At 39.5% G+C, this 17,260-nt stretch overlaps 2 protein-coding genes across 2 annotated transcripts in view; one reads left to right on the forward strand and one right to left on the reverse strand.

Moving 5' to 3' along the window:
* The window catches only part of LOC133564645 (gastrula zinc finger protein XlCGF28.1-like), a 29,265-nt gene extending 12,788 nt beyond the window's left edge, over positions 1-16,477 (reverse strand). Inside the window, exon 1 of the mRNA XM_061919101.1 lies at positions 16,459-16,477. The gene's annotated coding sequence lies outside the window, so the exon portion shown is untranslated. The remainder of the gene's footprint in view (positions 1-16,458) is intronic.
* Positions 2,430-14,456, forward strand: sfrp2l (secreted frizzled-related protein 2 like). The gene is made up of 3 exons (XM_061919091.1): positions 2,430-2,988; positions 7,938-8,018; positions 8,120-14,456. The coding sequence occupies exons 1-3, from the start codon at positions 2,436-2,438 to the stop codon at positions 8,509-8,511; spliced, it is 1,026 nt and encodes a 341-aa protein (XP_061775075.1). The 5' UTR covers positions 2,430-2,435; the 3' UTR covers positions 8,512-14,456.
* Positions 16,478-17,260: the final 783 nt, after the last annotated feature.

Genomic DNA, 17,260 nt, shown 5'->3' on the forward strand with positions numbered 1-17,260 from the left:
TAGTAAAGCTTCACCGTCATCTTTCGGGAATGTAAACAAGGAAACACCGGCTGTGTTTATGTTGCTAAAGGCGGCCGCAATACACCGCTTCCCACCTACATCTTTCTTCTTTGACGTCTCCATTATTAATTGAACAAATTGCAAAAGATCCAGCAACACAGATGTCCAGAATACTGTGTAATTATGCGATTAAAGCAGACGACTTATAGCTGGGATAGGTGCTGGATCAAAATGTAAGTTACAATCCTTGACGTCACAAACATGAGTCATCATACCGCGATGTTTTCAACAGGATACTTCGCGCAAAATTTAAAATTGCAACTTAGTACACTAAACCGGCCGTATTGTTGTTAAGATTTCATCATTGATGTATAAACTATCAGACTGCGTGGTCGGTAGTAGTGGGTTTCAGTAGGCCTTTAAGCACACAAAAGACATTACCAAACACATTCCTCTACCTTCCCCTATTGTTTCCCGGCTTTAATGGCAGCCTGAACGCATCACGGCTGAGTTGCAGACATGATGGCTGCAGGCCTCGCCGGATTTGCGGGCGGGGGGCGGTTGACATGTGGTAGGGCACCATGTTCGCTTGACCGCTCTGTTCCATAGTAAAGCTTCACCGTCATCTTTCGGGAATGTAAACAAGGAAATACCGGCTGTGTTTGTGTTGCTAAAGGCGGCCGCAATACACCGCTTCCCACCTACATCTTTCTTCTTTGACGTCTACATTATTAATTGAACAAATTGCAAAAGATTCAGCAACACAGATGTCCAGAATACTGTGTAATTACGCGATAAAAGCAGACGACTTATAGCTGGGATCGGTGCTGGATCAAAATGTCCGCTACAATCCGTGACGTCACGCGCACGCGTCATCATACCACAATGTTTTCAACAGGATACTTTGCGCGAAATTTAAAATTGCAATTTAGTTAACTAAACCGGCCGTATTGTTGTTAAGATTTCATCACTGATATATAAACTATCAAACTGCATGGTCGGTAGTAGTGGGTTTCAGTAGGCCTTTAAGCGCACAAAAGACATTACCAAACACATTCCTCTGCGTTCTACTATTGTTTCCCAGCTTTAATGGCAGCCTGAACGCATCACGGCTGAGTTGCAGACATGATGGCTGCAGGGCTCGCCGGATTTGCGGGCGGGGGGCGGTTGGCATGTGGTAGGGCACCATGTTCGCTTGATCGCTCTGTTCCATAGTAAAGCTTCACCGTCATCTTTCGGGAATGTAAGCAAGGAAACACCGGCTGTGTTTGTGTTGCTAAAGGCGGCCGCAATACACCGCTTCCCACCTACATCTTTCTTCTTTGACGTCTCCATTATTAATTGAACAAATTGCAAAAGATTCAGCAACACAGATGTCCAGAATACTGTGTAATTACGCGATTAAAGCAGACGACTTATAGCTGGATCAAAATGTCCGCTACAATCCGTGACGTCTCGCGCACGCGTCATCATACCACGATGTTTTCAACAGGATACTTCGCGCGAAATTTAAAATTGCAATTTAGTTAACTAAACCGGCCGTATTGTTGTTAATATTTCATCATTGATATATAAACTATCAGACTGCGTGGTCGGTAGTAGTGGGTTTCAGTAGGCCTTTAAGCACACAAAAGACATTACCAAACACATTCCTCTGCCTTCCATTATTGTTTCCCAGCTTTAATGGCAGCCTGAACGCATCACGGCTGAGTTGCAGACACGATGGCTGCAGGGCTCTCCGGATTTGCGGGCGGGGGACGGGGGGCGGTTGACATGTGGTAGGGCACCATGTTCGCTTGACCGCTCTGTTCCATAGTAAAGCTTCACCGTCATCTTTCGGGAATGTAAACAAGGAAACACCGGCTGTGTTTGTGTTGCTAAAGGCGGCCGCAATACACCGCTTCCCACCTACATCTTTCTTCTTTGACGTCTCCATTATTAATCGAACAAATTGCAAAAGATTCAGCAACACAGATGTCCAGAATACTGTGTAATTGCGCGATTAAAGCAGACAACTTATAGCTGGGATCGGTGCTGGATCAAAATGTCCGCTACAATCCGTGATGTCACTCACATCATACCGCGATGTTTTCAACAGGATACTTTGCGCTAAATTTAAAATTGCAATTTAGTTAACTAAACCGGCCGTATTGTTGTTCGGATTTCATCACTGATATATAAACTATCAGACTGCGTGGTCGGTAGTAGTGGGTTTCAGTAGGCCTTTAAGCACACAAAAGACATTACCAAACACATTCCTCTGCGTTCTACTATTGTTTCCCAGCTTTAATGGCAGCCTGAACGCATCACGGCTGAGTTGCAGACATGATGGCTGCAGGGCTCGCCGGGTTTGTGGGCGGGGGGCGGAGAGGAGGGGGGGTGATTAACAGCCCGTCTGCCTTCTCCTCCACACCCACTAAAGAGCAGACTTCTCCATGAGGATCCACAGTTGGAGCCGCCCCACAAAAACAACAACCATGAGAGTCGTAGTCCTCTTCGCTTTGACGCTGCTGGGAGCATCTTTGGCGTCCGCGTCTTTACGTCCAGCGCACGTCGGCTTCAGCTCGTCGGTGCGCTCGGTGTGCAAGCCCGTCCCCAGCACCCTGTCCCTGTGCCACGGTATCGGTTACCGGCAGATGAGGCTCCCCAACCTGCTGGGTCACGACTCCTTGCGGGAAGCCCAGCAGCAGTCGGCCGCCTGGCTGCCGCTCATCTCCAAGCTGTGTCACCGCGACACCAAGAAGTTTCTCTGCTCCTTGTTCGCCCCTGTGTGCGTGCCGGACTACAGCGGCCCGGTGAGTCCCTGCAGGAGCCTTTGCGAGGCCGTGCGGGACCACTGCGTGCCCGTCATGAGCGCCTTCGGCTTCCCGTGGCCGGAAATGTTCAACTGCAGCCGTTTCCCCCGCGGGACGCAACTCTGCATCCCTCCCAGCGGGGACCAGGACGCGCGGACGCCGGAGGAGGTCACCCGCGAGGAGGCGCATAAAGGTCAGAGGTCAAATTAGGGGTCCCTTTAATTTGTTTTGAAAGCTAAGTTCAGTGATTCTGAAACTTTGGTTTATGGCCTCCATCTAGTGCAGGGGTGTCATAGTCACGGTCCGCAGGCTAGAACCGACCTACTGAATGATCTGTGGCCCCCGGGATGATATTTGATCAGTATTAGAACCGGCCCGCAGGCCACAGCCGCCTGCTGCTGTTTTGCACGCACCAATACTCCATCAGTATGGCACGACAGCACTGGCCCTTAGATGACATGTCATCGTGCATACATGCAGGTTCTTGTAGGAAAGGGTTGTCAAAACTTTTTACAGGTGAAGAACTGAGCAAGACACTTCACCCTTGCTCCTGATGGGACCTGGTTAGCGCCTTGCATGGCAGCTCCCACCATCAATGTGTGAATTGGTGAATGTGGAAATAGTGTTAAGCGCTTTGAGTTCTTTAAAAAGGTAGAATAGCGCTATACAAGTATAACCCACAAGTTCCAGGTTCGATTCCCGCTTCCGCCATCTGCTGTTGTGTCTTTGGGCAAGGCACTTTACCCACCTGCTCTCAGTGCCACCCACACTGGTTTCAATGTAACTTCGATATTGGGTTTCGCTATGTAAAAGCGCTTTGAGTCACTAGAGAAAAGCGCTATATAAATAGAATTCACTTCACTTCAGTGTTAAAGGCCTACTGAAATGAGATTTTCTTATTCAAACGGGGATAGCAGGTCCATTCTATGTGTCGTACTTGATCATTTCGCGATATTGCCATATTTTTGCTGATTTAGTAGAGAACATCCACGATAAAGATCGCAACTGTCTGTGTTAAGAGAAAAGCCCTGCCTCGACCGGAAGTCGCAGACGATGACGTCGCAAGTGTGGGGGCTCCTCACATATTCACATTGTTTATAATGGGAGCCTCCAATAAAAAGTGCTATTCGGACTGAGAAAACGACAATTTCCCCTTTAATTAGAGCGAGGATGAAAGATTCGTGTTTAAGGATATTGATAGCGACGGACTAGAAAAAAAAAAAAAAGAGTAAAAAAAAAACGCACGGATTCCGATGTTTTTAAAGGGGAACATTATCACAATTTCAAAAGGGGTGAAAACAATAAAAATCAGTTCCCAGTGGCTTGTTGTATTTTTTGAATTTCTTTTCAAAATTTTACCGGTCCCGGAATATCCCTAAATAAAGCTTTAAAGTGCCTTATTTTCGCTATCTTCGAAACCACTGTCCATTTTCCTGTGACGTCATACAGGGCTGCCAATACAAACAACATGGAGGTTACCACAGCAAGATATAGCGACATTAGCTCGGATTTAGACTCGGATTTCAGCGGCTTAAGCGATTCAACAGATTACGCATGTATTGAAACAGATGGTCGGAGTATGAAGGCAGATAGCGAAAAGGAAATTGAAGAAGAAACTGAAGCTATTGAGCGAATAGCTACTGACGCTACTCGGCCATAGCGTGGGTGTACCTAAGGAAGTGGCCCATAGCATGGCTGCCTTATTAGCATCGGCGGTAAAATGTGCAGACCAAACGATCAGGACTTTCGCATCTTGTGACACTGCAGCAACTTAAATCTGTCGATTGGTAAGTGTTTGTTTTGCATTAAATGTGGGTATCTAGTTTCAAATGTACATACAGCTAGCGTAAATAGCATGTTAGCATCGATTAGCATAGCATGTTAACATTGATTAGCTGGCAGTCATGCCGTGACCAAATATGTCTGATTAGCACATAAGTCAACAACATCAACAAAACTCACCTTTGTGATTTCGTTGACTTAATCGTTGCAAATGCATCTGCAGGTTATCCATACATCTCTGTGCCATGTCTGTCTTAGTATCGCCGGTCAAATATGAAGACACTTTGGTACATTCAATGGGGGTCTGGCGGCAGATTTCTTGCCAGTGGTGCAACTTGAATCCCTCCCTGTTAGTGTTGTTACACCCTCCGACAACACACCGACGAGGCATGATGTCTCCAAGGTTCCAAAAAATAGTCGAAAAAACGGAAAATAACAGCGCTGAGACCCGGTGTTTGTAATGTGAAAATAAAAATGGCGGGCGTGTTACCTTGGTGACGTCATGTTCTGACGTCATCGCTAAAAGACAGATAAACAGAAAGGCGTTTAATTTGCCAAAATTCACCCATTTAGAGTTTGGAAATCGGTTAAAAAAATACATGGTCTTTTTTCTACAACATCAAGGTATATATTGACGCTTGCATAGGTTTGGTGATAATGTTCCCCTTTAAACACATTTACTAGGATAATTCTGGGAAATCCCTTATCTTTCTATTGTGTTGCTAGTGTTTTAGTGAGTTTAATAGTACCTGATAGTCGGAAGGGTGTCTCCACGGGTGTGTTAACGCCAATGTCTCAGGGAAGTCGATGGCAGCGTCATGGACGGCCCAAGCTCAGCTTTTCTCCAGTAAGAAGCGACTTTTTAACCGCAATTTTCTCACCGAAACATGCTGGTTGACATTTGTTCTGGATTCATGTTCGCTTGACCGCGCTCTGATCCATAGTAAATTTTCACCTCCGGGAATTTTAAACAAGGAATCACTGTGTGTTTGTGTGGCTAAAGGCTAAAGCTTCCCAACTCCATCTTTCTACTGTGCCTTCTCCAATATTAATTGAACAAATTGCAAAAGATTCAGCAACACAGATCTCCAAAAAACTGTGTAATTATGCCGTTAAAGCAGACGACATGTAGCTGTGTGTGTGCGTAGCATTCATACTTTCAAAAAACGCGTGACGTCTTGCGTACACGTCATCATTACATGACGTTTTCAAGACGAAACTCCAGGGAAATTTAAAATTGTAATTTAGTAAACTAAAAAGGCCGTATCGGCATGTGTTGCAATGTTAATATTTCATCATTGATGTGTAAACTATCAGACTGCATGGTGGGTAGTAGTGGGTTTCAGTAGGCCTTTAAAGACAGCATAAGTACAGTCCAAACAGTTAATAATAAGTAGGTTAGTGTTTCCTAATAGGTGCCATTTTGGAGTCCTTACACACACCGTAATAATACACGCATGTTGAAGCACAGTATGTCTGACTACAGTAGCCGTAATGTTCCGCCCTCCATCAAACAGCGCGGCTTTGTAGCATACCAAAGTAATACCAAATTATTTTGACAGATTTTTGAGTGCTGTGTGTAATGTTGTATTTTGTGTGTTTTGGTGTTGCTTCCTTACCGGTACTTGCTGGCGTCATTTATTGAACAGGCGTCAACCTGCAGTCCACACGCATATCTTGGTCTATTGGTCACACTTAGCATTACACCATGTACCACAACGACAGTAAGCACAACCAAAATAATACATATATAACACGCACTGTGGAATTTTTTTTGAAAATTAAATGAGTGCTCCTTATAGTCCAAAAATACGGTACCACTCCATTTCAACTTAAAGACAGCATAAGTACAGTCCAGACAGTTAATAACAAGTAGGTTAGTGTTTCCTAATAGGTGCCATTTTGGGGTCCTTACACACAGCATAATAATACTCGCATGTTGAAGCACAGTACGTCTGACTAGAGTAACCGTAATGCTCCGCCCTCCATTAAACAGTGCGGCTTTGTAGCATACCAAAGTAATACCAAATTATTTTGACAGATTTTTGAGTGCTGTATGTAATGTTCTATTTTGTCAATGAAACAACAAAGTTTTGGTGTTGCTTCCTTACCGGTACAGTACTTGTTAGCCTCAGTTATTAAACAGGCGTCAACCTGCAGTCCACACATATATCTTGGTCTACTGGTCACACTTACCATTACACCATGTACCAAAATGGATACATGGATGATACAGCAGAGGATTGGGAGAATGTTATGTGGTTAGATGAAACCAAAATAGAACTTTTTGGTATAAATCATGGGTAGGGAACCTATGGCTCTAGAGCCAGATGTGGCTCTTTTAATGGATGCATCTGGCTCTCAGATTAATTTTAGCTGACATTGCTTAACACGATAAGAAATTAATATTTCCACTGGTAATCAGAGTTAAAAATATTGTTCAAAATACAAAACATTCTCCTGCATTTTAATCCATCCTTTCGTTTTCTAACGCATCTGTTCAAGAAGGCGCATTAACGGTAAGAAGTATTCTATTTATTATTGGTTAGCTTCAGAATAAAAATGTTATTAAAAAGAATATGAGAGTTATTGTACTCAAAAAATGTTGACATTACTTAAAAATGCACGCATTTAGTTGTATTCAGTGTTAAAAAAATAATATAAGGCTCTCATGGAAATACATTTTAAAATATTTGGCTTTCATGGCTCTCTCAGCCAAAAAGGTTCCCGACCCCTGGTATAAATTCAACTTGTCGTGTTTGGAGGAAGATGAATACTGAGTTGCATCCCAAGAACACCAGACCTACTGTAAAGCATGGGGGTGGAAACATCATGCTTTGGGGCTGTTTTTCTGCAAAGGGGACAGGACGATTGATCCGTGTTGAGGAAAGAATGAATGGGGCCATGTATCGTGAGATTTTGAGCCAAAACCTCCTTCCATCAGTGAGAGCTTTGAATGGTTGACCAAATACTTATTTTCCACCATAATTTACAAATAAATTCTTTAAAATCCCTACAATGAGAATTCCTGGATTATTTTTCACATTCTGTCTCTCACAGTTGAAGTGTACCTATGATGAAAATTACAGACCTCTGTCATCATTTTAAGTGGGAGAACTTGCACAATCGGTGGCTGACTAAATACTTTTTTGCCCCACTGTAAATTTTTTTAACCCAATGCGGCCCCCAAGTCACAAAGTTTGGGGACCCCTGGTGTAAACTATTTTGACATTTAACCTCAAATACCTCCTTCTAATCACATCTTTAATCAGCTCCCGACAGTCACCTCGTTTTCAAAGTTCTATCTCATTACGCCTTTGCAGACGCAGACATGTAAAAACTCTTCCTTTCAATACCCAGGAAGTGTCATTTGTGATGCCTGCAGTCTGGCGGCCGAGGGGGAGACTGACATCCAGGACAACTTCTGTCCAAGTCCATATGGTGAGGACGGAGATGCTTTAACGAGTAAATCAAACGTGTCCTTTGTTTCTGCTCCGGCACGTGTCTGAAGTCACACGTCACCAGTTTTGTCTCTGTGGCAGCATTCAAGATGCGTCTGGGCAGTGTGTCGACGGTGGGAGGGGACTTCCAGCTGGTGCCTTTGGCCCGAAGCCGCATCCTGAGATGGGCAGGGGGAGGTGCCGACAGGGCGGAGGGAATCGGAGGTGCGATGGCCCACAATGCTTTGTGGCTGCAGGAAGGAGGCACTTGCGCGTGCCCCGGCTTGGACTCGGCAGACAAAAAAGAGCAATTCCAGGAAGCGGAGCCCGTGGATAAGAAGCTGAACCTGGCCCAGGGTGGATGGTACTTGGCCCTGGCTCGGGCGGAGGAGGGCAGGCTGGTGTTGACTCGACTGGTGCGCTGGACTAAAAGCGACAAAGAACTGAAGAAGTTCATCCGAAGTCTCCTTAAACAACAATGTGCTGACCTGTAGACTGTGATGAGCAGCTAGTCCAACTAACAAAAAGCCAATAAGTACGCAAAATAATCAGCCACGAGCGTTAATGAAGACGTGTTATACGATACTGTGAGCCGTGGATAAATAATTGTCCCAAATACCCTTAAAAAGGTGCAAACTGCTTAATTTCCAAAGCCACAAACCAAAAAAATTAAGGCTGTCTAACTCAGTGAGCTAATAAACTCAGGTGATTAATCACAAAAAGTGATCGCATTAATCCTGAGCACACTTAGATTAATCATGCAATTTATTTTGACCGTACAAGCTCTTTTACCTTAACGGCTGTACAGTCAGTGAACAGATCAATGCATACGAAAGTACACAAAGACGAGTGAGTAGACTCCAAAATGCAGTCTGTAAGAATATTAGATAAAACAAAACCAAAAAACCAATAAGTAAGCATATTAATCAGCCACGAGCGTTAATGAAGACGTGTTATAAGATACTGTGAGCCGTGGATAAATAATTGTCCCAAATACCCTTTAAAAAGGTGCAAACTGCTTAATTTCCAAAGCCACAAACCAAAAAAATTAAGGCTGTCTAACTCAGTGAGCTAATTGACTCAGGTGATTAATCACAAAAAATGATCGCATTAATCTTGAGCTTACTTAAATTAATCATGCAATTTATTTTGACCGTACAAGCTCTTTTACCTTAACGGCTGTCCGGTCAGTGAACAGATCAATGCATACGAAAGTACACAAAGACGAGTGAGTAGACTCCAAAATGCAGCCTGTAAGAATATTAGATAAAACAAAAACAAAAAAACAATAAGTAAGCAAATTAATCAGCCACGAGCGTTAATGAAGACGTGTTATAAGATAATGTGAGTCGTGGATAAATAGTTGTCCCAAATACCCTTTAAAAGGTGCAAACTGCTTAATTTCCAAAGCCACAAACCAAAAAAATTAAGGCTGTCTAACTCAGTGAGCTAATTAACTCAGGTGATTAATCACAAAAAATGATCGCATTAATCTTGAGCTTACTTAAATTAATCATGCAATTTATTTTGACCGTACAAGCTCTTTTACCTTAACGGCTGTCCGGTCAGTGAACAGATCGATGCATACGAAAGTACACAAAGACGAGTGAGTAGACTCCAAAAAGCAGCCTGTAAGAATATTAGATAAAACAAAAACAAAAAACAAATAAGTAAGCAAATTAATCAGCCACGAGCGTTAATGAAGACGTGTTATAAGATACTGTGAGTCGTGGATAAATAGTTGTCCCAAATACCCTTTAAAAAGGTGCAAACTGCTTAATTTCCAAAGCCACAAACCAAAAAAATTAAGGCTGTCTAACTCAGTGAGCTAATTGACTCAGGTGATTAATCACAAAAAATGATCGCATTAATCTTGAGCTTACTTAAATTAATCATGCAATTTATTTTGACCGTACAAGCTCTTTTACCTTAACGGCTGTCCGGTCAGTGAACAGATCGATGCATACGAAAGTACACAAAGACGAGTGAGTAGACTCCAAAAAGCAGCCTGTAAGAATATTAGATAAAACAAAAACAAAAAACAAATAAGTAAGCAAATTAATCAGCCACGAGCGTTAATGAAGACGTGTTATAAGATACTGTGAGTCGTGGATAAATAGTTGTCCCAAATACCCTTCAAAAAGGTGCAAACTGCTTAATTTCCAAAGCCACAAACCAAAAAAATTAAGGCTGTCTAACTCAGTGAGCTAATTAACTCAGGTTAATTAATCACAAAAAATGATCGCATTAATCCTGAACTCACTAAAATTAATCATGCAATTTATTTTGACCGTACAAGCTCTTTTACCTTAACGGCTGTACGTACGGTCAGTGAACAGATCGATGCATACGAAAGTAAACAAAGACGAGTGAGTAGACTCCAAAATGCAGCCTGTAAGAATTTTAGATAAAACAAGAACAAAAAAACAATAAGTAAGCAAATTAATCAGCCATTAGCGTTAATGAAGCGGGTTAAAGGCCTATTGAAATGAGATGTTCTTATTTAAACGGGGATAGCAGGTCCATTCTATGTGTCATACTTGATCATTTCGCGATATTGCCGTATTTTTGCTGAAAGTAAAGTAAAGAACATCGACGATAAAGTTCGCAACTTTTGGTCGCTAATAAAAAAGCCTTGCCTTTACCGGAAGTATGTGCGCGTGACGTCACCGGTGTGAGGGCTCCTCACATCCTCACATTGTTTATAATGTGAGCCACCAGCAGTAAGAGCAATTTGGACCGAGGAAGCGACAATTTCCCCATTAATTTGAGCGAGGATGAAAGATTTGTGGATGAGGATATTGATAGTGAAGGACTAGAAAAAAAAATAAAAAAATAAAAAAAATAAAAAGCGACTGCTCCATGCTGCGGCAGTGTGAGCATTTCAGATGTAATTAGACACATTTACTAGGATAATTCTGGAAGATCCCTTTTCTACTTATTGTTATAATAGTTTTAGTGAGATTGTAAAGTCATACCTCAAAGTCGGATGGCTGCGGTGAACACGCCAGTGTCTCAGAGAGACACAGCTCACAGCTGCCTTTTTTGACAGCTACTGCAGGAGGATGCACAATCCACTGATGTCTCCGGTAAGATATATATCACAATTTCCCCATCCAAAAACATGCTGGTTGACGTAGACAAACATGTTCGCTTGACCACTCTGTGTTAAAGCTTCACAACAAACAAAGAAACACCGGCTGTGTCTCGGTGCTAAAGACAGCTGCAATACACCGCTTTCCACCAACAGCATTCTTCTTTATAGTCTCCATTATTAATTGAACAAATTGCAAAAGATTCAACAACACAGATGTCCAAATTACTGTGTAATTATGCGATAAAAAGAGACGACTTTTAGCCGTAAGTGGTGCTGAGCCAATATGTCCCCTCCAAACAATAACGTCACAAACACACGTCATCATACGCATCATCATTCCGCGACGTTTTCAACAAGAAACTTTGCGGGAAATTTAAAATTGCAATTTAGTAAACTAAAAAGGCCGTATTGGCATGTGTTGCAATGTTAAGATTTCATCATTGATGTATAAAATATCAGACTGCGTGGTCGGTAGTAGTGGCTTTCAGTAGGCCTTTAAAAGATACCGTGGGCTGTGGATAATTAATTGTCCCAAATACTCTTTATAAAGGTGCCAACTGCTTAATTTCCTGTGCCTTTTTTTCTAATTTAATGAAAGGACCATTCCACTCAATCAAACCAAAAAAATTAAGGCTGTCAAACTCAGTGAGTTAAATATCTCAGATGATTAATCACAAAAAGTTATCACATTAATCCTGAGCGCTCTTAAATTAATCATGCAATTTATTTTGACCGTACAAACTCTTTTACCTTAACGGCTGTCCGGTCAGTGAACAGATCGATGCATACGAAAGTACACAAAGACGAGTGAGTAGACTCCAAAATGCAGCCTGTAAGAATATTGGATAAAACAAACACAAAAAGCCAATAAGTAAGCAAATTAATCAGCCACTAGCGTTAATGAAAACGTGTTAAAAGATACTGTGAGCCATGGATAATTAATTGTTCCATGTACGCTTTAAAAAGGTGCAAACTGCTTAATTTCCAAAACCTTTTTTTCTGATTTAATGACAGGACCATTCCACTCAATCAAACAAAGAAAATAGGGCTGTCAAACCCAGTGAGTTAACTAACTCTGGTGATTAATTACAAAAAAATGATCGCATTAATCCTGAGCACACTTAAATGAATCATGCAATTTATTTTGACCGTACAAGCTCTTTTACCTTAACGGCTGTCCGGTCAGTGAACAGATCTATGCATACGAAAGTACACAAAGATGAGTGAGCAGACTCCAAAATGCAGCCTGTAAGAATATTGGATAAAACAAACACAAAAAGGCAATAAGTAAGCAAATTAATCAGCCACTAGCGTTAATGAAGACGTGTTAAAATATACTGTGGGCCTTTGTTAATTAATTGTCCCAAATACGCTTTAAAAAGGTGCAAACTGCTTAATTTCCAAAGCCTTTTTTTCTAATTTAATGAAAGGACCATTCCACTCAATCAAACCAAAAAAAATTAGGGCTGTCAAACTCAGTGAGTTAACTGACTCAGGTGATTAATCACAAAAAATGATGGCATTAATCTTGAGCACACTTAAATTAATCATGCAATTTATTTTGACCGTACACGCTCTTTTACCTTAACGGCTTTCTGGTCAGTGAACAGATCGATGCATAAGAAAGTACACAAAGACGAGTGAGCAGACTCCAAAATGCAGCCAAATTTTTGACAAGTTTTGTGCAAAAAAGGAAATGCATTCGAGTAAATTGTTTAAAAACGTTCCTGTGTAACATTCTGACAACAAAATTGCAATTGTGTACATACAGGGATCTTTTCAAGAGAGTATCACCTATGATTAATAATGATTTAAATTTAAATCTGACGATTAATCTGATTTTTTTTAAATGCATCATTCAGCCCTAATTATTATGGTTTTATGTTATGTATTTAACAACAGTAGATCCCCACAACTTAGCTGAATTTTTGTCAGAAATAATTTTTTTACTCTCTTTTTTTGTAACAAAGATCAACTAATTTGCCGAAGAAATTTCTAAACTTTTTTAAACAATTTTTTTTGTGGTAAACAAATATATTTGTTTTTTTTATCCCCGAAAAAAATCCCATAAACCTCAGATTCACCCTAAATCGATAATAATCTAAAGAAATGTGATCATTTGGGCTGTCAAAAAAACGAGTTAACTCGTGATTAATCACCAAAAATTATCGCATTAATCTTTATTTCATCCAGTTCTTTTACTTTAACCGCTATGCGGTCAGGGATCCCGTCAATACAAAAAGGAATGAGGAGACTCCGACTGCTGTGCTCGCTGACAAATTTCACTCTTAAGTACAGCCTGAAAGAACTTTAGATAAAACTGCTACAGAGTTGTATGAAAATGAATGACATGCATTTAAGTTAAATGTTTATAAACGTTCCTCGATGACATTTTGACAGTAAAATGGCAATTGTGTACAAATATGGAGGTCTTTTCTTAGGAAAATTGGTATTATGCAAGCTAGTGTGAATTCTTGATTTCATGCACTCATTTTATTATGACAAAATGAAGGTTACAATATCACGTATTGGTGTGGAACACATGTCTTTTAAAACAGATTGCTAATCAATCATATAGAAATATAAATTCTACTTTTCCATCATTAGGGTACCATTTCAAATGTATATATAGTCTTAACACGTTATATATGAAACTTAAAAACAACAAATCCAAGCTCATAAAACCTTTGGGATGAGTAAGAATTAGTGACCTCTCACAAATGTTCTTCCGGATTAAATCTTGATTAATACAAATTCCAAAATTGTATTAATCTTATTACATTTTCTTACCATTTGACAGCCCCACAAAAAAATATGACAATACCAGCAGCGAGCTTACTATAACAGAATATATGTATTTTCGAATTGTCTTTTTTTTTCACAATTAAAAATTATATTAGATAAAAATTGGAAGAATTTCACTTCTGTCTTGTGTGCGCACACACACAAACTATCTCAGAAAAGCAACTAACAATTTGCAGCCACTTTGTTGTTATGTGAGGAAGAAAATTAAATGATAGCGAGGGTTAGCCATCCACATGTTACATAATAAAAAATATTTTCGAACATTTGGGTTGCAAATCATCTTTTTGATGACAATTTTTTGGGGGGTGGTTTGAAATTATTTTTTTTCCCTCGTCATTTGAACACATTTGAAAAATATCAGTTTAAAACGGCCAACTAATTTTGGGACGCGTAATCTGTCAAGAGTCAAAAGCAAAGTTGTTGTTCATATTGTCTATCTAATATGTGCAGATGTCAATCACAACTAATGTGTCTCCAGCATATATTTAAAAAATTGTGTGTATAAATGACATGAAAAATAAAGAGGAACTATCCCAACCTTTCCTGCTCCTTCTCTAGACAGTATGATATTAAAGGAAATACATTTTTATAAGTCAGTTTCAATCATTGTGACGTGTCATTTTTAAGAGGAAAAAAAAATCAAATACACAATTTTTGTTTTACATTTCTGAATGCTACTTTTTTGCAATTCTATGTGTACTGTAAGTTAAGGTTGTGCAATGTAGACGATGTAAAGCATGACAAGTGTCAAACTCAGGGCCATATAAACAATTTTATGAGGCCTGCAAAAGCTTGGAAATAATACGTGTTAATAAAGTACTTTGTCTTTTCTTACTAAACATATTTTTGTTTTCATTTTGCCCTTATTGAAATACATTTACTGCAAGCAATCGCATATACTTTAAACTTCAATTGTATCCATTAGTGCAAAAAAGTATTAAGCTATCACACATACTCCAAAAATGTTTTTGTTAAAAAAAAAAAAAACAACCTACATATCTGCTTGACTTATAATTTCAATGCAAGTTATCTACCAAATTGTACACTGTAAAAATGACAATACACTTTACAAAAAAATTTTTCGACCATATAAACAACTTTAGTACCGTTTTTCCATATACATTAATACACTATAACAGTAATTCTCAAACTTGGGTAGGCAGGCTCCATCTAGTGGTACGCCAAAGAATCACACGATCGAAATACGGTGTGTAATTGTCCTATATTCAAACACAGTGTTACTGTTCAAACTGAATGTAATGTTACAGTGGCCAAAAACATTAAATATTCTTGTTAAATAAAACCTCTGCCTTGTTTGTAATGACTACATAGGCCTACTACGCTACTGTAATATATATTTATTAATTATATTTTGGTCATTATGGTGGTACTTTGAGAGCCAAGTTTTTTCTGAGGTGGTACTTGGTAAAAAAAAAAAAAGTTTAAGAACCATTGCACCATAAAAACAACAACTGTACATTTTGCGGTACAAAAACCTGGCAGTTTCGTTGCATGAATTGTACTGTAGAAAAACACATTTGATTTACAGTAAAATACTGTTAAAAAACACACGAAAAGTGCAACTTTCGGTATTAAATTCTGGAGACTGAGCTGACAGTTTTTTGCAGTAAAATTTGATATATATATATTTTTTCCAGCATACGTAAAAAAAAATGTAACTTAGATATTGGGTTTCACCATATAAAGCACTTTGAGTCACTAGAGAAAAGCGCTATATACTGTAAATATAATTCACTCCACTTCACGTAAAAATAATAAAATGCATAGGCAATACATACATATATATATTTGTTAGGTCAGGAAAAAACGCAGAGGCTATTTCATCCCTACAAGCCTGTTTTGCAGGTTTTCCTGCTCTTCAGGGGAGTTTATTAATTTAATATAGTTTAATAAATATATATTATTCACTGTTATAAGGAGCCTCTGAGGGCAACCATAATTGTGATGTGGCTCTCAGTAAAAATGAGATTGTCATGCCTGATGTACGACATGAATAATATCTAGCGGCTAATGACCCTCCACAGTGCGAGTCACTAATCCTCGCCTCCATGGTGGCAAACAAACTGCATTTCTTACATGTGACATTATCACTGGAGGAAGGGGAATAGCTAAACATGCTACACTACACTAAAAGGATACAATAAGTCACGCTAACTGCTTAGCTTGATTATCTTCAATGTAAACAGAGGTCGGACGATCAATACAAATATTGACAGTAACAATATCAAGTATAGTATCAGTATATGATCAATATTATAGTGAATATATCGATATTTTTATTATCAACATCTTTTGGGTGTCAGAGTTATTTTGTGTCGAACCCCAAGATGCAGAGAAGGAGGGAGCATTTTGCAGGAAAACATAGTTTAATTTAAAATACTAGAACTAGAACAAACAAAGGGTACAAACAAAAAGCACGCACGTGGGCGGATATAACAAACTAAGGGCTATGAACAAACAAATCGGAAGCAGGGAACAAAAAACAGTAAGCTACAAACATATACCAAATATAGCTTACCGCTACGCTGCAATCACACGACCAGTAGGAATGACAAGTAGAAAATGACATTGACACGACAATAATCCAGCCCTGACTGGAGGAGAAAACAGGTCTTAAATAGTGGCTGGCTGATTGATCCCAGGTGTGGCCAGATGCCAATCAGCCACAGCTGAGGGTTACACAGCACTCAGGGAGACAAACAGGAACCAGAACCAAAATAAGAGTGCTGACAGGAACTAAAGACAAATGCAGAGGAAAAACTAAGACATAGACCAAAACTGTCAGGGACAAGCCTGACATTGGGGGGTCTTTTCTTGGTGTTTACAAACTCAGGAAATTACAGCCAATGCCATTTTTTGCATTTGCTTAGTTATTTTGCATTCTTGACTTTTTTTTTTTTGCTCAAAATATTGTACATAATAAAAAAGAGCAAATAAATAATTTTAATATTTAATTGATATTGTTACAGTGCCATTCTGTTTATGTCTGATTATAATTGGAATCGGAAATATAATCATCTTAAGTATCTTTATGTATTTATTTTTTTCATTCATTTATTTATTTCAGGCAATGACACAAAAACGTACGAGGTAGACAACACATAATTATATTAATTAACCAATATTGTCCCTGTAACTTGGTATTGGTTCGATTTTGATACACACATTTGTGGTATCCCCCAAAACAAATGTAAATTATCCACACAATAGAAGAGTAAGTGCTTACTACATTTTAACAAAAGTGTAGCTAGAACCATGTTACAACAAAAATCACCAGATATTAACAATAAATAAGCAATTAGAATAATAATTGTTTTGAG

Source organism: Nerophis ophidion, linkage group LG13 (genome assembly GCF_033978795.1).
Source record: "Nerophis ophidion isolate RoL-2023_Sa linkage group LG13, RoL_Noph_v1.0, whole genome shotgun sequence".
NCBI lineage: Eukaryota > Metazoa > Chordata > Actinopteri > Syngnathiformes > Syngnathidae > Nerophis > Nerophis ophidion.